At 47.8% G+C, this 20,677-nt stretch overlaps 1 protein-coding gene across 3 annotated transcripts in view; it reads left to right on the forward strand.

Annotated features, from left to right (window-relative positions):
• Nucleotides 1–20,677, forward strand: part of AGL (amylo-alpha-1,6-glucosidase and 4-alpha-glucanotransferase) — a 421,834-nt gene that overhangs the window by 192,027 nt on the left and 209,130 nt on the right. For all 3 annotated transcript variants that reach the window (XM_078644341.1, XM_078644358.1, XM_078644350.1), the window contains exons 20-22: nt 5,030–5,164; nt 14,600–14,730; nt 18,556–18,692. In XM_078644341.1, the coding sequence (XP_078500467.1) occupies nt 5,030–5,164; nt 14,600–14,730; nt 18,556–18,692 (403 nt within the window). The remainder of the gene's footprint in view (nt 1–5,029; nt 5,165–14,599; nt 14,731–18,555; nt 18,693–20,677) is intronic.

Raw genomic sequence — 20,677 nt, forward strand, 5'->3', positions numbered from 1 at the left:
TAGACCGATATTAAGGAGTTAAGGGCAAAACGATGTGCCCAGCGTCAACCAGAATAGTACGATGTACGTTGTAGAATAATATAATATAACTCACGGAGCAACTCCCCGTTTCATGAGGGGGTGTCGAGTGCAAGACCCAGCCTGGTAGGTGTTAGGGACACCAAATCTGTGAGACGATATGAGTGGAGACGATCTGTCGTATACAGCTTCTTCCAGAAATGTTCATTTGTATCCTGAAGCCGAGGCCGTCACATTGCTTGGATTGTTGGTGTCCATGTCGCGTTCATCCAACTCCTCTAGCATGCGTTTGAGTTTCATGGGGTCCGTAAAAAAATGAGGTATTCCACGTATCGTCACTCTATATTTCGCCGGACCCACAAAGCCAAATTGATATACCCTCGACTTAAGTTGCGGTCGTAGGGCCAGGAAGGCCTTCCTTACTTCTACTGTTTATTTACTATAATCTTGTGAGATGTAGATCTTTACGCCTTTCCATAGGATGTGATTGTGCTTCCGAACAAAAGCCAGTATTTGCTCCACATGCTGGTAGCGTAGCGGCTTACAGACGATGGGTCTGGGACCTTTTTGTGCTTTGGTGATTCTTCCAGGTACTCTGTGAGCTCTATCAAACTCTAGGGGATTAACAAAGGTCAGGCTTGTAGCTTGGGAAAACCATGATTCCAAGAACTGGATACACGACCCCTCTGAATCCTCGGACCCCTCCGGAACCCCAAAAATGCGTAGGTTCCCTCTTCTGTTTCTATCTTCCAACTCGGCCAATCTTCTAACAGTTTGGTCTGAGGAGATGTGTAGGTGTTTCAGGGCCGCAGAAGTTCTGACCTCGATATCTTCCAAGCGACTAATCCTGGATTCCGTTTCTGTGAGACGTGCGTTAGTGTCTCTGATATCTTGACGGATTGCCGCCACTTCCTCTTTGGTGGCCTTAGCCAGATCCTTTACCTCATCCAACCTGTTTAGGATCATATCAAGTGCTTCTGTAGTGACTTTCTTTGTTTTGTTTGGCGATCCCGGATTCGAGTGGTCTGATTTGAGCCTTTTCAGGGTGCCCTGATCTTTGGTATCCATCGTGATTGTGTAAAGGTTCGAGTGGTGTTTCGAGAGCTTTCCCCGATAAACGTGTGTGGCAGACTGGACAATGGCCTTTATGACAATGGCCTTTATGACAATGCAGGCGCAGTCGCGTTGATGTGGGTAGAAGAGTGAAGGCAGGTCATCAGTAGAATTTAGCCGACCAGCTCCCCGTGAACCTAACAACTATGGTGCGCCCCCAGGAGGGTCCCGAGGTACTGGGTATCACATATATTCATTTATGGCTTGCACATGGCATTGTGGAGGAGTCGCCATAGATCGGGGATAAGCCTTCCATATACATGGCACAAATGCATTAATCCCCCGCTGCCAGATCTGGAAATGTTCCCCTTCCTTACTCAGAGATCATAAATTCTGCCAACAGCGCTTTCCAGACGTTTTCAGCGAAGAGATCCGTTTTGGTGACAGTCATTTATTTTCATTTTTTCGAGATTTTAAAATTGCGGCCGCCATCTTGGTAAAGGTAGCTGAAGCCCTGGTTCTCCACGAGGTCAAACGGACTTTACTTACTCGTCCGTGCTTCAGGGTTGAAAGCTCAATCCTCACCTAAGCCTCACCGCTGCATCGAGCTTCAAACACACCGCGCTGCCATAGCGGTAATCGCCCGGTGTCTCGCCCGGAGTCTCCCCCATGCACAGAGGACGTCTGGACACCCGTTCGGTGTAGCTCCAGTTCTGGCGTGATCCCGGTTCCAAAAAGAAGTTCACCGGACTACCATGGCATTCCGGTTTCTGAATCCACGATCAGATCGCTGTCGTAGATGGGCAAAATTGTTCCAATTTTAGGTGAAAGAGCTCGTGACGGGAGGAAAGACGCTCTAAACCGCCATCTTCCTCGGCGTCCAAGCCACGCCCCCAATTTTCTGACAACTTAAGAGATTATTTTTGATTGCCGGGGTCCACGCACATGAGCGGGACTATTCACTAGATTATGACTATAACAGAGATACCCCTACTACAGAACTGGAGTTACAGGACAGAAACTACTCCTTCTGAGCCTTCATCCCACTTGCTAACTGGCCTGCGACCAGAACATTAGTCACTCCTTAGTCTGGATATTCAAAGGACCAACATATCCTTTGATTTTGAAAATAATCTTACATTTAAAACGTGCTCAATTTACTCCTATTTACACATGTACTTGAGTAACAGCTGCTTAACGTTTACTCCACTGGTTCAAGCTACAGGCGCACAAATAAACAATCTTGAGTTTACTACAGGTGTAGTTGTTCCCTTTGAATTCTCTGTTGATGTACAGTTTCCTTCTTAGATGTCTCGGCCCACATGAATCAATGGCCACCAACAACCTGAGAGGTCAGATGGGATCACCACAGGATCTCTAGCGCCTCGTGCCTTTTGCCCAGGAAAGGATTCCTACTGCAAATTAGAATTCAGGAGCTCTTAGAAAGCTTAATGATCGCTAAATGGTTTTATTCAGTTCCCCAAGAAAGTTGATTCTAACTTACATTAACAATACCTCTGCATTATTCTAAACGAACTAACAAGTGGCTAACCAATCCATCCTTCTCTACAGGCTGGACGTGATCCTATAGTAGGCTGGGCATTATTTCTCTGTTTAAGTACTTTTAACCAACAACTGATTTAGAAGACAATGAGACACTGGACAGCTAGAAAACGTGTGCATACTGTAACAGAAGAGAAGAGTAAAAAAGTGCACGGTCAAAGAAGTTGCATCAGAGTCTTTAAGCAGTGTTTTTACACACCTTAATCTTTAACCTCTCATGGGTCACTTTCCAGAGGAATGAGTGAAGATGGTGGAAGACAACTGCCTGTGAGTGATATATCGCACCTCCTCAAGTGAACTGAAGCCCTTGATGCCAGATCGGGCATTTTTGTACATTTGAATTCTATTTTGCCATTCATGAAAATTCTAAATTCATTAAATACAGATCATAAACGGACTTTGGTCAAAACTCAAAATGGCACAGCTTTGTAATGAATCTCTAAAAATGATGTCCGCTTTTTACTCTTTTTTCTTTTATTGTTCATTCTGAAAGTAATTTGCAAGACTAAACGTAGCAGACTTTGCGGGGTGCTCCCTGTTGCTCCAGTGTGTGCCCGACAAAACATAGTTCTTAGAATTTCAGCCCATGCCAAGCGCAGATTCTTTCATCTTCATTCGAGAGGAAGGGTCAGGCTTCCAATCCCTCTCGTGATTGGTAAATCTGAGAAAAAACTCTATTCTCTGGATATTACCGATGAACTGAAGTGTACCAAAGGTTCAGTTCTTAACTCTTAGCAGGTGTAGTACAAAAGTAGACAGGAGTAAATATATTAAAAACCAGCCGCATAAGTAATGTAAAGATACTTTTTTGGATCAAGAATGGCAGCAGGCCTCCATTTGTGTGTTTGGTAAGTCTGACAGGATTCTTATTGACATGGAGAGAAGCAGTTCCCAGCTTGTCATCCCAGTGAGGAAAGAAGTTCAACGTGGCATATTAGTTTGAATCATTTCCTTATGATAATTAACGTTTCGAGGTAAGTATATTGTGCACTTGTGAAGTAGGATTTTCCTTTCAGTTCTTCAGTGAGCCATCTCAAAACATTTATCTTTAATTGAAACAATAGCAGCGATATTGATTGAAAACTTGAACATAGCCTGCTGCACTTCCTTGTTAGGTCTGGTGTTATCCAAGATCTTTTGATTTTAATGAATTTATATCACTAACATGCTTACTTTTTGGAGCTTTTAACCAGCCCTCTACATCCATTGGTTTATTATTCTATCATTCACATTTTCTTCCACACACTACTGCTTCCGACATAGGTGAAGTGGTCAACCCACTTTAGCCATTGGACAACTTCACTGTGAGTGAACATAATCTGCCCTTTCACAAGGCGCTCATCCACACTCAAAATCTTTCCCTTCAGCGCTAGGAACTGCTATGCATTGTAGGCTTTTTGAGACCCCAAAAAGGTGTGATGCTAATTTATTTTTAAGATTGATGAGGGGCCAACAGTTCCCCAACACTTATGCACCCACATGCATCATCCCGGCCGTTTGCGAATTCTAAATTGCGAAAAATAGCGAATCGCAATTTAGAATTCGCAAAACGGGATGCATGAATATTTTCTAATAATATTAGCGATTCGGTAAAATTCGCATTTTTTACCGAATCGCTAATTTTATGTTAATTCTAATTTGCTAATTCGCATTTCCCATTGATTCCTATGGGCCAAAAGGCCCATAGGAATCAATGGGAATTGCGAATTCGCAAATTAGAATTCGCATAATCTTCATGCATTCCATGGGTGCAGGGGGGGGTCCAAAGGACCCCCCCCTGCACCCCTGAAATGTATTTTTAAGTGGATGTTTCACACACACATGTCCTATGGACATGTGTGTCTGTAACATGCAAGTTTTAAAAATGCTTTTTTTTGCTTTTTTAACAATTTTCGCAAATTAACACGAGGGTCAACCTCGTGTTAATTTGCACTTCCAATTTACAAATTCACAAATTTTAAAAAAATGATGCATTGCATTTAAGGAATCGCACAAATGCGATTCCTTAAATGCATTCGCATTTTTTAGAAATGCTAAAAAATGCGAATTGTGCACAAAAGTTTGATGCATCCCAAAAACGGTTTTTGCATCCGCAAACGGCCGATTTTTCCGAATCGCACCGTTTGCGAATGCAAAAAACGTTGATGCATGTGGGCAATGGTTTGCAAAACCCATGACAAAACAAAATAAGCATTGACAAAATCAAAATGATGGCAGGCAATACCAGACCTATTGACTTTGCCAATGCTTATTGTACATGTAAACATGTCAAGCCCTTCATAGATAGATCTGTTACCTGCTTTTTAGGCACAAGCATAATTGGAATTTCGGTGTTTATACAGCAAATTCAGCAAATGCATGATAGAAAATAAAATCAATGTTTTGTCATGTATAGAGTCAGTCTGGACCCGAAAGCACATGAAGCTGTTGGTGCCCTCCGCAGTCACCTGATCCAGTTCACCCCTCACTTTACATCCGGAAGTCTTTCTGATGAAAAAGCACCACCGATTTTGAAAAAAACATTTGCCTCGTAAGTATAATTTCAAAGTAAAAAAACGTATTTGAATGATTGCGAGGCATTCTGCCATGTGCAGTAGAATGCGTGACAATGTCACCCAGTGACATCTTCATGCATGTCACAGAACTAAAGCTCTACAGTTTTGATTCACTAATGTCCCCTTTCTGCTTATCACAGGAGATTTTGTAAACAATCCTAATCTTTGTGTTCAATTCTTGGGCTTGACATTTTGTAAAAAACACTCAACTCATTGACCTAGAGGTTATTCGAATATACTATAGGCATGTGTATTGACATTGTATTTTACAGCATGGGTTATACACCCTGTTCCTCTGTGCTGCTGATTATTGGACTATGTGGCTTAACATCCTGAGGCAAGTGATTATTAGGCTAAACTCTTAAATTGATCACTAACCCCACCACCCCCTCTGCCGCACCCGAAACTGATCGATTTCATGATTTCTTTTTCAGTTTTCCTTGCAGAAAAATGTATTTTGTGAATACAGAAATTCAACTGTGGTGGAATTTCCACATAGATAAATGCTCTCTGTGCTTGGAAGATACTCCTCATTCTTAATTCGTGATTCAGGAATGGGAATTTCGATAGGAAGAATGGACGCTTGGAGCACTTATGAAGAAATGAAGGGCCTGATTTAGAGTTTGGTCAACAGGTACTCCGTCACAAACGTGACAGATATCCCCTCTTAATTTAAATGCATTTTATGTTGTAATGCATTTGTACTAAGACCAATGGGATATCCGTCATGATTGTGATAGAGTTTAATCTTGTGCTTGGGTGAATTAAAACTAGGCACCCTCTGTCGCTCACAAATTCACGTCTTGCTATTAAGCATACAACTTTGCTCACTTGCGGTGCTCTAGGGGGAGGGGAATCACCCTGAACCCTCCAATACTCAACCCAAGGGTAAAAAGTCGGACTAAATCACAATCCTATGCACATGCATCAATTTACATTACTATCATATAGCAGTACTGCACAAACAAAACAAGTGGATTTTTTTTCTTTGTCTTTTAATTCTTTACACCCAGCCAACATTCAAGAACACTTAATGCTTAAGATATATTTCATAGCATTTAGTCACTCTTTCTAGAGTTGCATTGTTGAGTACTGTTACAGTTCCTAATTTGAAAATGATTCTGCTCAGTATTTTTTCCTGGTTTTTTTTGTTTTTGTGCAAAAGATGTGAACATTTAGCAATATGATTAGGGCAAATATCCAGATGTCCCTACTATATTCTGCACAATAGACACCCTTTTGTTCCCTCTGCAACCCGTCATTGTAAAAACATAAAAGAACATTGAGGTCTGTTTACATAGCACTTTAGAGTGTAAGAAGCAGTACTCCTATAGTGATATTTCAGGTACTCTTACATGCCTTTTTGAATTGTCCTCTAAACTAAAAATTAGTAATATTTATGGACGGTTAGTACAAGTAGAAAATAATATGCACTAGTTGAAAGTTTTGGAACCAATTCACAAAAGGCATGTAAGAATAAGAGTGTGCTTACGGTCTGGATACTAAATAGGGAACAACATAGGGCCCCGATACTGGCGCTTCGCAACACGGACATTAGCTGTTTCGGAATCTGCCGTCAATAAGGCTCTTGCCCGACACATGCAGCAAATATATACCAAGAGGCCACCGATAGCGCCTAGCCTTATTCCACAACCTGGATGCACTTCCCCTTCTTGTTCAGGGGACATCCTTGAGAGAGGAGCTTTAGGGGGAGTTTTACCTTGAGGAGCTCCATGGGGCCCTCTGAGGATTAACAAAAATTAGAACGCTGGGGGTAGATGCATTCCCGGCTGAAACATATCAAACGTTAACCGGCCAGGTGCTAGCACACATATAGGAGACCTTCCAGTAAGCACTCACAGTGGGGATCCTGCCACCCTGAATGAGGGAGGGGATAATTTGACTGCTTCTTGAACTGGGGTTGATGGGGAACTGAACATCTCCTCATACTGTCCAATTGCAGTGATTAACTCCAGCATAAAAATAGTGTGTAAGACTCTGGTGACCAGGTTGAAGTGGGTGGTGGGAGTACTAGTGCAGGAAGACCAGTGTGGTTTTGTCCCACGACCAACATAATACAGCCATGAATATATGATGTTTGACTCGTGTACTGCACTCGTTGCTGGACAGACACAAAGAGATGGCTCACTGTGGCGATAGACCTATAAAAAACCCTTGACATGCTCAACTGGGACTACTTGGAGGTGATGAGGTGCATGGGGTCCAGCCCAGGATTCAGTAAATAGGTCAAATTAATGTATGAGCAACCCACGGCCAGGGTAAGAACAGGTAGACTGATGTCCAATGCATGGAGCATTACATTTGCTATGAAGTCTCTGCCGCTTCACATCCGGTCGGCACTGGCGGAGTGGGGACTTAGGATAGGAGATGTTACCCACTTGGTATCCCTGTATGCCGATGATGTGTTGTTTTACCTATGGCTTCCACTCTTGTCGGTTCCTATATTGTTATGTTTCTTAGAACAATAGGGCGAGGTCTTGGGCTTTTGTGCAAACATTTGGAAAAGCCTCCTCTTTCCCCTTGGGGGTTTGACCTCCGACCGCTTGCCTTTTTCTCGCGAATTAACTTTAGAACTGTTTCCTTGCAACTTTGCAACTGAATGGATGTTGACAAACAAGTTTAAAGGAGCTTGGAAGGCCCAATTCTGGAGGGAAAACTCATGGGGGAAAATGTTGCTGTAGCAATCCTAGTATGTATCGCACTCACAACAATTACGATTACAGCAATCTCGCACTATAACATTTAGTATCTGAAAGAAACAGGTTAGTATTAGATTCCTTACCTTAGAATATCCCCAGGCGTCAGTCTGGATCCGGAAACTTTTGCGTAGCAGTACCCCTGCGCGTCGGTAGGCGTCGTCTGCAGGCGTCCCCTGCGGCTCCGCGTCCGTCGTCGGCGTCGTGCGCCGTGATGACGTCGCTGGAGTATATAGACGCCGCCTCCGCGCGCTGACGTCAGTTCTTCTTTTTTCCGCGCCAGTTAGCGCAGATCCGAAGAGCAGTACTCCGGTCTTTTGACCAAAGTTTTTGATTTACTATCTACTCTTAAGGTGCCGGTAGGATGCCCGGTTTTAAGAATTGTGACGGGTGTGACCGCACGATGTCGGTCACGGACCACCACCGACTCTGCCTCCGGTGCCTGGGCCCGGACCACGACGTGGACTCCTGCGTCGACTGCCTGGCCTTGACGAGTAAGGCTAGGCGGGAGCGGTCCCGCAAGCTACTCGAGCTCCGGGTGTCGTCCCCGCGTCGAGAGCGGTCCCGGTCCGGCCGGAGGTCGAGGGAGCGGTCGAGGGAGCGGTCGCGGAGCCGCCACGAGCGCTCCGGAAGTCGTCGCCATTCCTCTGGTTCCTCAGGTAAGAAACACAAGAAGTCGGGGCTTCGTCATCGTACCCCCGACTCCCCCCGACGCGGCCGGGGGTTCGGGTGGCCCCACCCCCGCGGCTCCGCGTGGGTCGCCGACGCTGCCTGCTCCATACCCGACGGTCCCTGGGCAAGGCGCGTCGCGCGAGGAGATAGAGGAGTTCCTCATGGCCATGAGGGCACTGTCTCCTCCGACGGGGCCTACGGCGCCTGCGGGCACGGTGGTCCGTCCGGGGGCCCGAGCGGTTCGGGTGCTCCTGCCCCGACGCCGTCTGGTGCTCCGGCCCCGATGCCGCCGGCGACTCCGGCGCCGCTGGGCCCTTCGGGGTCGATGCCGGCTGGTCCACCGGCCTCTCCGGCGCCGATTCCATCGGGGCAACCCATGGTGCCGCCTCCAGCGCCGGCTCCGGCCGGCGTCGGGGCTCCGGCGCCGTCTCCGGGCGGCGCCACCCCCATTCCCTCTCCGACTCCGGACGCGGAGTCGGACCGGCGTCGTCCGACGCCGAGTCCGACGCCGATGGGGCCCATGGGCCCCGAGGAGCCGGTCTACATTGTTGACTCCGAATATGGGGAGGATGTAGAATACGGAGAGGGTTGGGAGGGGTCTGAGGACCCTCTGTCACGCGAGTGTCAGTATGACGTGGACTGGACAGGTGATTTGGGTGACGCCAGTGGTCTGGACGACTCTCCTAACCCTGGTTTTGTCTCGCCTCCTACAGTGGCCTCGGAGGCTGGGGCTGCTTATTCAGTGGTGTTGATGAGGGCTGCCAAGGCCTTACACCTTGAGCTCCCCGTCGCAGTCGTGAGGCCTAACATCCTCACCGAGGTCTTCAAACCGCAAGCATGCCCGCAGGAGCCTCTGCTGCCGTTCAACGAAGCCTTGACAGACGTTCTTTTGGGCACGTGGTCCAGGCCCGCTTCAGGTTCGCCTGTTGATAGGAACGTGGCCAGACGCCACCGTCCGTGTCCGGACGACCCCAAGTTCCTGTCCACCCATCCCACCCCTGAGAGTCTGGTGATCCAGGCCTCAACTTCCCAGACCGCATTCCCGTCGGCCCCGCCCGACCGGGAATCTAAGAGGTACGACCAGTATGGAAAGAAGGTCTTCTCGTCCCTGAGTTTGGGACTGCGGTCTTGCAACACCGCATGCCTCTTGGGCCGCTACACCCACTCTCTGTGGGATACGGTCGCGGAGTTGCTGCCTGAATGCCCGCAGGAGGTACGGGGAAAGCTCGGCCAGGCTATGATTGAAGGCCGAGATGCAGCAAGATATTCCATCAGGTGTGGTCTTGATACGACCGACTCGCTGGGCAGAGCGATGTCCACGACGGTGGCGATTCGTCGCCACGCCTGGCTGAGATCCGCCAATTTTTCGGCAGATGTCCAAAATACTTTGATGGACATGCCGTTCGATGGCAGTCGCCTGTTTGGCGACAAGGCGGACCACGCGCTGGAGCGCTTCAAGGACTCCAGGGTCACGGCCAAGTCCTTGGGTCTTTCGACCCAGCGCCAGCAAACGGGTTTGTTTCGCTCCTTTCGTGGCCAAGGAAGGGGCGGTCCCACACGTGCTGCCAGCCACGCACCGCAGAACACTTCTCAACGCGGTGGCGGCCGTGGATTCCGCCGTGGAGGCGGTCGGGGACAACGGCGAGGTCAGACCACACCTCCCCCCGCAGCGACAGCCTCCAAATCCTCCTAGTCCGTGCTTTCAGGCCCATGTGACGCCAGTGGGTGGCAGGGTTCGCCATCACCACTCCCGCTGGCGCACTATCACATCGGACAGGTGGGTGCTGCAGCTTGTCCGAAGGGGCTACTCCCTCCCCTTCGAGACCACTCCTCCTGCCATGCCACCGCAGAACCACCGTGTGTCGGGGGACCACTTGACACTTCTGCAGGAGGAAGTTACGGCCCTCTTGGCCAAGGGGGCCATCGAGCGCGTTCCTGGGCCAGAAGTAGGGTGTGGTTGCTATTCCCACTACTTTCTGGTACCCAAGAAGGACAAAGGGGGCCTACGTCCTATCTTGGATCTACGGAACGTCAACGGCTTCCTCCGGAAGGAGGAGTTCAAGATGTTGACTTTGGCTCAGGTCTTGGCTGCTCTAGACCCGCAAGACTGGATGGTGGCGTTGGACTTGCAGGATGCGTATTTTCACATCCCCGTCCTGCCGGCCCACCGGCGTTACCTGCGGTTCACGGTAGGCCACGAGCACTTTCAGTTTATCGTGCTCCCATTCGGCCTTACCAGCGCCCCACGGGTGTTCACGAAAGTGATGGCGGTGGTCGCAGCTCATCTGCGCCGGTTGGGGGTTTCAGTCTTCCCCTACCTCGACGACTGGTTGTTGAAGGCGGGCTCGCCCCAGACAGTCGTCCACCACCTTCAGATGACGGCAGACCTCCTGCACGAGCTGGGGTTTTCCATCAATGTGCCGAAATCACACCTGTGTCCCTCTCAAAAGCTCCTTTTCATCGGAGCGGTTCTCGACTCGGCGCAGTTTCGGGTTTATCCTCCGGAACGGCGGGTCCGGGATATTCAGGCTCTGATTCCCATCTTTCAGCCGTTATCCCGGGTCTCGGTCAGGTTGGCGCTGCGGCTTCTGGGGCTGATGGCCTCCTGCATCCTTCTGGTGCATCACGCCAGGTGGCGGATGCGGGCTCTGCAGTGGGACCTGAAGTTTCAGTGGGCCCAGCATCACGGCAACCTATCCGACCATGTCCTGATCTCGGAGGGCACTGCGAGACAGTTGCAGTGGTGGCTTACGGACCGCGATTGGGTCAGAGGCAGATCCCTCTCCCTTCCCCAACCGGAGCAGGTAGTTGTGACGGACGCGTCCCTCCAGGGCTGGGGAGGCCACTTGGGAGAGGCGGAGATCAGAGACATCTGGTCTCCGGCGGAGTCCCGGCTCCATATCACCATGTTGGAGCTGCGGGCGATTCGCCTAGCACTGAAGGCATTCCTCCCCTTTGTCAACGGGAGTGTAGTGCAGGTGTTCACGGACAACACCACCGCCATGTGGTACTGCAACAAGCAGGGCGGAGTGGGGTCGTGGACCCTTTGCCAGGAGGCCCTGCGTCTCTGGCAATGGCTGGAACGTCAGGGCGTGACTCTGACGGTTCAACACCTGGCAGGTTCTCTGAACGCCAGGGCGGACAAACTCAGCCGTCGGTGCTCGGTGGATCACGAATGGCGTCTGAACTCGGACGTGGCGAAAGGCCTCTTTCTGCAATGGGGAGAGCCTTGGTTAGATCTATTCGCCACAGAAGAGAACGCGCAATGTCATCAGTTCTGCGCGTTGGAGTTTCCAAGACGGCACTCGCACGGCGACGCCTTTCGGCGCGAGTGGAGTTGCGGTCTGTTGTACGCCTTTCCGCCTATACCACTTCTGCCCAGAGTGCTGAAGAAGATCAGGCGCGACCGGGCCCAAGTTATCCTTGTGGCTCCGGACTGGGCTCGAAGGTACTGGTATCCCGTGCTACTCAGCATGTCAGTCGGTCCCTCGATCCGCCTGCCCCTTCGGGAGGACCTTCTGTCGCAGCAGCAGGGGACGGTCCTCCACCCGAACCTGTCCAGTCTCCAACTCCATGCGTGGAGATTGAGCGGCGACAGTTGAGGCCATTTGACTTGCCTCCTGAAGTCTGTGATGTGATTCTGGCAGCCAGGCGTCCCTCCACAAAGTCGGTATACGCCTGCCGGTGGAACAGATTTGTGGCATGGTGCACAGCAAAGGCTGTGGATCCCCTTTCTGCCCCTCTCTCCGAGGTTCTCCTCTTTCTTCTCTCTCTTGCCCAGCAGGGCTCTGCTCTGGGCACTATCAAGGGCTACCTTTCTGCCCTTTCCGCCTTCTTAAGGCTACCTGATCAGCCATCTTTGTTCAAGTCCCCTATTGTAACTAGATTCTTGAAGGGCATCACGCACATGTATCCACCTGTTCCGTTCGTGATGCCTCAGTGGGACTTGAACCTGGTTCTGACTTTCTTGATGTGCGCTCCCTTTGAGCCGCTTCATTCCTGTCCTCTCCGTCTCCTGACTTTGAAGACGGCCTTCCTGGTTGCCATCACCTCTGCCAGGAGAGTGCGTGAGCTCCAGGCTCTTTCTGTTCAACCTCCTTTCTTGTCCATTCATCCAGACAAGGTGGTTCTTAGAACTAGACCTTCTTCCTGCCCAAAGTGGTTTCTGCTTTTCACATCGGGCAGTCCATCACCTTACCCTCCTTCTTCCCGCCTCCGCATCCTTCAAAGGATGAAGAGCGGCTCCATCGTCTGGACCCAAAACGTGCGCTTTCATTTTATATGGATCGCACACGCCAGTTCCGGGTGGGTGACCAACTGTTTGTTGGCTACGTGGGTGCGAAGAAGGGAAGGGCGGTGCATAAACGAACCATCTCTCGGTGGGTCGTCCTGTGCATCAAAGCGTGTTACTCTTTAGCTCGGAAGGAGCCTCCTGTTGGGCTGCGAGCCCATTCCACTCGGGCCACGGCGGCTACCACTGCCCTGGGCCGGGGAGTCCCCTTGCAGGACATTTGTCAGGCAGCTACGTGGGCCTCGCTGCACACGTTTGCAAGGCACTACTGCCTGGACAGTCAAGTCCGGAGGGATGGCTTCTTTGGCCGTTCTGTCCTCCAGGACTTTCTGGTGTAGGCTGTATTGGTTCGCAGACCCACCTCCGGGGTTGGTATTGCTGGGGTATCTATTCTAAGGTAAGGAATCTAATACTAACCTGTTTCTTTCAGATGAACAAGTTACTTACCTTCGGTAACGATATATCTGTAAGAAACAGTAGTTAGTATTAGATTCCTTACCGCCCCGCCCATCCTCCCCGTTCTGCGTACTGATACATAGGGTTAAGGTCATCCCCTTCAGGGCCCTAGTTTCGCATGGCACCAGTGTTGGTTCTTACATGGCTCTGCGTGTTCTGGCGCGGAAAAGCTGTGTGCAAAGAACTGACGTCAGCGCGCGGAGGCGGCGTCTATATACTCCAGCGACGTCATCACGGCGCACGACGCCGACGACGGACGCGGAGCCGCAGGGGACGCCTGCAGACGACGCCTACCGACGCGCAGGGGTACTGCTACGCAAAAGTTTCCGGATCCAGACTGACGCCTGGGGATATTCTAAGGTAAGGAATCTAATACTAATTACTGTTTCTTACAGATATATCGTTACCGAAGGTAAGTAACTTGTTCTTTACACCCCTATTTGAAGAGGTAATCTTTTTGTGGGGAGATTTCGTTTTTGACTTTACCTCCACCAAACTAGCTACATTGGTAGTACAATTCCAAATGTAAATGCACACCAAAGATGGGAAATAGAATGGGTTACTTGTGCTGAATAAGTCATCTAGAAGTTCAAAAATTAGCAGCCTCATTCAAAGTACTGGATTAATATTGGGTGCAAACACTCGCTTTTAAAATACCAGTTGTGCAAGTGGTCAGGTAAAATGTTGCGCTCGGTGGCTACTTTTGTGATTTTTAGGGGTAACTGCAGTTTTTGTGGCCACTTTTGTGCACAGTTTTGCCACAGCTGCACTGTCTCTTACCAAGTCAATGTCTTCTATGTAGAGTCTACAGCAGTGTGCCTGTGCAAAATTCATTAAACCACAATTTGCACTAATTCCATAACGAGCGCAAGTGAAAACCGGGAACCAATTTAGTGCTTGATTTTCACCTTTCGCCCTTAATTGACACAGGCTGAAGATCTTGCACTACACTAACCCCTTCGGGCAAAAAATAGGAAACTGGCATTCTCCATAATTGAGACGCAAAGCCAAATCTAATTTTAGCTGTAATTTCCGATGATGTTGTATTTTAAAATGAGTTAACTAAAGATTGGTACTTTCTCTTTTATTTGTGTGGATTACCTGTCTTGGAGTCCAGGGTGTGTCTAGCAGCCAGCACGTGACCTCATCATTATTTAGGCTGTGTGCTCCATTTTGACGTCACATCAGTGTCTCCTAGTCACCTCCATCACAAGGAACGTAGTCAGTTGACTTACTGTATTCATTAGTCTTGGGTTTCTTTCCTTTCCACCCAGTATTGCTTCTAAGCTAACCTTAGCCGACTTGAATCAGATCCTGTACCGGTGTGACACTGAGGAACAAGAAGACGGCGGAGGCAGTTACAACATACCGAACTGGACTCCCCTCAAATACGCAGGTCTTCAAGGTGAGACGGTGCATAGCGCTGTTATGAACGCGAGCATGAGTGGAGAGATTGCTACTTAACTCAGACTTTCCTTTGTGCACATTGGCCTGCGTGCCTTTCGTTCCTCTGTCTATCTAATCACTGGCACTAGAAACTGTTTCCATTCTGGATTTTTTAACGTTGGTAAAGGTGATTCATGTTAAAAGTGTATTTGTTTTCTTGAGTCCCTCTTTATTTATTTTTTATAAATGCTGTACTGTGTCATGACCCGTCAGTGATATATCTACTTACATAGGAGAGGATTGGAAAGGCATTACAAGTGAAACAGATCTGTTCACATGTTGAGCAGGCAAATATGTCACTTTGCCTGATTTGTCTCAAAGTTTTAGTGCAAATGTGTTGACACCAGGACAGTAACTAATGTACATTTCCTATAACCCCACATATATAACAGTGGTCATTCGATATGCCTGATGCCAAAGATGCTATCCCTGCTCCACACCCGCTGGCATGCAGTGCTTAATTTGTAAACCACTAAGTGCCGGGGCCAAACGTTGTGCTCAAAAGCTGGTGACCAGTACTATTAATATCAGGGTGCGGATACCAAGGTTGTGTAGTCTTCAATCAACCTCATGCCTCCTTTATCCACTGCCAGGCATCCCCACCCCGTTATCTCACTCTAACAAGTTTGTGTGTTCCTTTTTTGGCTCTGTTTTTCCACCTTTCGCTTCCTCTTTCTTTTCCCCTTTGTGTTATCCCACTCTTGCTCGGGGTGAAAGTGTGTGTTGGAAGAATAAGTGCTGGCTCCCCAAAATGAGGGTCCCCACGTGCAACCGCCGACTCGCATTAAACACTGTCACGCTAGCTCTAAGAGCGAAAGACACTCATTTATAGATGTACTCCATTTCATAGGTAGGATAGCACCTCAAAATGTAGCGCCTAAGTGCTGGTGGTATGATGAATTCTCCGATATACTTTATTAAAGAGAGGACAAGAAAGGTAGGACTGCGTGGTAATCTGAGTAGTTCTGACTACATTCCTGTAACTCACTACTCCGTCGTGCACCTATTCTCTTCGTGCACCATTCTTATTTCCATGCACTTGTCAATTAACATTGTAATTTTGAATATGTACCAATACCACGATTCTTTCATTTTTTATTTGTAGAGCCATCCCCTGAGGAAGGGCGGAGCCCGAAATGCATCGGGATTGGTTATAACTATGTTACCACTCTTCAAATAACTTCCCTATGTTGACCCATTAAACCATGAACTTTGAATGCGTTTAATAAATAATGAAGTTTCAAAGAATACCACGATGCCTGGATTAACCTCATTTATGGAATAAGACCTACCAGGTCACCCCACGTAGTGCTCGGAGACGCTTCCCCCTAGTCAGGGGTGGGCATTGTATTAGTTCTCGTGGAATTTCCGCTGTCAGGCCAGGCAGCGACTTTCTCTGAGCACACAACAGAACCTGAACTTTATAACCTTTTGGATTATCTTTTGGGCTGTGCGAGTTCCACCACTCACCAGTAGTTCACATTTCTGTCATTAGCGGACCGGAAGATTGTGCAAAACAACGCTCTACGAAGACAACATTTGCTTTACAACGAGCAAGGTCATGAAAAGGAAACTACTTAAGCAGACAAATCTGGGCTGCATTTGGTTTCTTTGAATATTTTTTTCTTTATTTTGGCAACATGTTGGTTGAGATGATGTATTGGAACTGTGCTCTCTGGACTTCTTACATCCTGAATATTGTTAGATAATAGGCTGATCGTCAACCACAAAGTACTCAAAATGTAGATCTTGCATCATGCAGAGCCCTAAAAAAGTGAAATGTGTACGTGATTGTTGAACGTACTTTAAGACAGGTCACTTTATAGCTCCTAGAGCTGCATTTACGGGTGGTGCAGCCTTTGAAATTGACACTGATCTAAAGATTAAATAAAGAGCTTCTGCCGTAAGCAGGGGGGAATTCTTCTGTGTTAGTCCACATTTCAATACGCGAGGCACTGAGAAGAACAAGAATTGACATTCATCGCACGCCCATAAACGTTTTGCAAGTTGTGTGTTTGCCGTAATACTTTATTACCACTAGATGTCAGGCGAGCCATACTGTTAAACAAAATGAAGTTAGGTAGTGCTAATATTGACGAAAAACTCGAAGCACAAAGATGGAAACTGTCTGTTAATGGCTTGATGGTACTTGGTGAATATGCTAAACAGCGTTTACCTGCCTGCAACGGCCTACCACCCTCTCAAATAATTTATGACAGCGCTATTAAACGACGCCCCACCTGCTCACACGTCCACTCGCACTGCTCCATACACCACCCCGCAAGGTACCATTTTAGACAGATGTAGGTGATATCATGTTCAAGTTATACAGGTGGCGCAGGCCAGATGTTTGTTTGAGTGCCGCCTGCCTCTATAGTCCGTTTTAATGGCCGCACAAACCAGCACTAGCGCCGGGGGCAGGATACAGGCCTTGGCAGCAGGGTTTCCCTTGGTTTCCTCGCGTTCATGTCGAAATCTGACGCCACCCCGCCTTCCTTCGGGCCCTACCTGGACCTTTCCTTCCACATCAGTTAGAGCTGAAGAGTTATTTTTAGCAATTATTTGTATTGCCATGAATAAAGTTGCGGAAAACAACATTACCTAGAGTGGCATGCAAGTCCAGCATGGACCTGACCTGAGTGGATATATGAATGTTCATTGCGGTACCTGCACAAAAAAACCAAAAAATACTATTATATGTGAGAAAGGTAGGAGTGGAGGGAATAAGCTACAGAGGGAGGGAAGAAAGAAAAGGAGAAGAAGGAAAGAAAGCCGGAAGAGGGGGACGGAACTACGGAGCGGGGGGAGGGGGCAAGCTGGTGGGCCTGGCAGGCCAAGCCCAAGCACAATAATAATAATCCAATCCATCCATCCAATCCATCCCCCCAATACATTGGGGGGGATGGATACAACGACAGACTGATGGGTGGCGATGAGGCGGAATCAAGAGGTTGGGTGACGAAAGGGGGGGGAGGGGGTCGTCCTGTAGAAAGCTGGACCATGTGAGTAGAAAGAGGTCTCCTTGTCCATCAAGTTGTAAATGACCTTTTCATAGGAAGCGGTCCTGCACATCGTCATGAGCCAGTCCTCATGTGTCCGCAATTGCGGAGAAGGCCAATGTCCCAGGATACGAATCTTGGCTGCCGTGAGGGCGGTGACGAGTAGGCCGCGTGCCTGGTGGGTCAGCTGGGGGTGGTCCGCCAGGTCATGTAGGAGAATGAGGGGGCTCAGAAGCAGTGAGGGCACATAGGTAGATTCCTGGAGCGTAGACCCCACTCCCATCCAGAAGGGGTGGATGGCAGGACGGTCCAGGAGGATATGAACAATATTACAGGGCGCGTAATCGCACTGCCAACAGGCAGAGTCATGGAGGAACCCTGCATCCTGAAGCCCTGCGAGGGACCAGTGCCAGCCCTGAAGGATCTTAAAAAGACTGAGCTTCATCCGGGCACAAAGAGTTTCAAACTAGTTTCATTTTAAGGGACCACCTCCCTGCACTTCCAAGCCAGTCTTCAGGTTGGATGCAGGCTAGATATCTTTCAGCCTTCAGACAAGCTGGGTTGATCCTGTGCACTCATCCACACACATCTGCTTTTACCTAGCCCTCTTGGACCAACACTTGACTTTTCTGCCTATCAAAAGACATTACACTAAGACATTCTCACCTCCATTGATGGTTATGCTCTTATTTTTTTCTGTTCTATTCTTTTCAACTGTAATGTCCTGATTCTGTTTATTGGGTTCTTCATCTGTGATGATGCTGTTTTTTTATTTTTGGTTTTAGGATTATTATCCGTCATGGTGGACATACGACCCAAGAATGATTTGGGACATCCATTCTGTGATAATCTGAGATCTGGGGATTGGATGATTGATTATGTCAGCAATCGTCTTATTTCACGTACTGGTGTTATATCAGAGGTAAGCACATTTGGAAAAAATTGTTTGCTGTTAACTTTATTTGACTTGTTAGTTTTAGACCATGCATTCTCGTTTGTCAACCTCCCCTTGTTGTTTGGTTACTTAGGCAGTTATTTAGAGTTTTACTCTCTAAATTGGGCAAGCCAGACAGCTGCTGGTTTTGGCAGGTGTTCCAGCTTTCTCCTAACTCTACATGAGTCCCTTAGTCATTTATTTTGCCCACGTTGAGGGAACCATCCTCACTGATGACTCCGTCACAGCCTACCTCACCTTGGGGTTACTGCAGAGGTTCTTATAGGGGTAACATCTCCAGAGGCAAAAGTGGTTTTACAATGCCTTCCGCCTCAACCACAAAGCCCTCCTCCCCAATCATTCCCACTGATCACACGGCACCTTTCTTTTCCACCTGGCGGAATACCACCTCTGACCAGTGGGTGTCGGATATTATCCAACATGACTATTGTCCGGAGCTCTTTTGCACACCTTCCAACACCCAACCTTGCAACCACAGACTTTCCCCACTTCATCAACAATTGCTCAGGAATGAAGTACAAGCTCTCTTAACAAAAGGAGCCATAGAACCTGTCCCAATCCACCAACAAGGCACATGGGTCTATTCCCTATACTTCCTTATTCCCAAAAAGGATATGTCCCTCATACCAATCTTGGATCTCAGACCTCTAAACCGTTACATTTTCTCAGAGCACTTTCGCATGGTTACTCTGCAAGTTATCATACCTTTGTTGCAAAAAGGCGACTTTATGGCAGCACTCAACTTCAAGAACACCTGCTTTCACATTAGAATTCACATCAACAATTTCTAAGATTCATGATGAACGGTTAACATTTCCAATTCAAAGTGTTCCCCTTCAGGTCACAACTGCACCCAGGGTCTTTACCAAATGTCTTGCGGTGGTAGCTGCCCACTGCTCAGAAAAAGAATACATGTACTTCCATATCTAGACGATTGGCTTGTCAAGAGCACTACATATCAAAAGTGCTTTCAAAACACCCAAGTCACCATAAACCTACTTCACCAGCTAGGATTAACAATCAAGGCATTAAAGTCTCACCTTCAACCACTTCAAATGCAACCTTACCTAAGGGTGATTCTCAATTCCCAAAAAGGTATAGAATTACAAGCATTCCAGGCACTCATTTCTCAATTTTGACCAGGTCAACAACTTGTAGTGTAGCTCCTATTTTCCCAATAGGCTCTGCGCATTGGAATAATACCTACAGCAGTAAAGGCCTAGGCCAGACGTTAACTAGGTCTACTACTGTCGATACTAGACTTAAGTTTTGGGTTTGCCAGCGTAGCTCAGAGTTCGCTAGAAACTTTCTCGAATGTTCAAGGAGGAATTAACTTCCCTGATTAGACAAGAAGGGATTTAGTTTCTGACAACCATAGAACATGACAACTTTGCTCTCCCCTAATCAAGAGTCAATCTCGAGAGTCGTGTGAGCACAAGGCAATTATTTTACTCAGTCAGTACGTGCATTCTTAGTCTCATCAGATTGTAGAGAAAAGGAAGAGACGGGCGTGTTCAATAAAAAGGTGTTATTTATTGATCAGTCTCTTTTCTCGTACAAGAGAAATGGATCGATATTATTGCAATACTTATAGTTAAGTAAAGTGCATACATTAAAAGCAATAGTATAAAATAATACTGTAAAAACATTGATATGGTTTCTGAGCCATATGATGTTTAAAATGATTAAAATATATTTACATATACATATACATTTGACTAAACGTACTCAACTGGTGTTTCTAAATACGCCTACCCCGTGTACCTGACCTAAGTCTAATGCGTGGGCGGGAATAGAAAGTTACAGTTTAAGTTAAGTTTGTTTTTGCCAAGTGAATAACTAAAGAATTCTCTGTGAGGGGTTATTCAGTTCTGTACCTGGAATTTAGGATGAATGAGGAATGGTATCTCTTTCTCTGCTCTCGATATTCCAGGCTGCCTGCGAGGGCTGCC

The sequence above is a fragment of the Lissotriton helveticus genome, chromosome 1_1 (genome assembly GCF_964261635.1).
Source record: "Lissotriton helveticus chromosome 1_1, aLisHel1.1, whole genome shotgun sequence".
NCBI classification, from domain to species: domain Eukaryota; kingdom Metazoa; phylum Chordata; class Amphibia; order Caudata; family Salamandridae; genus Lissotriton; species Lissotriton helveticus.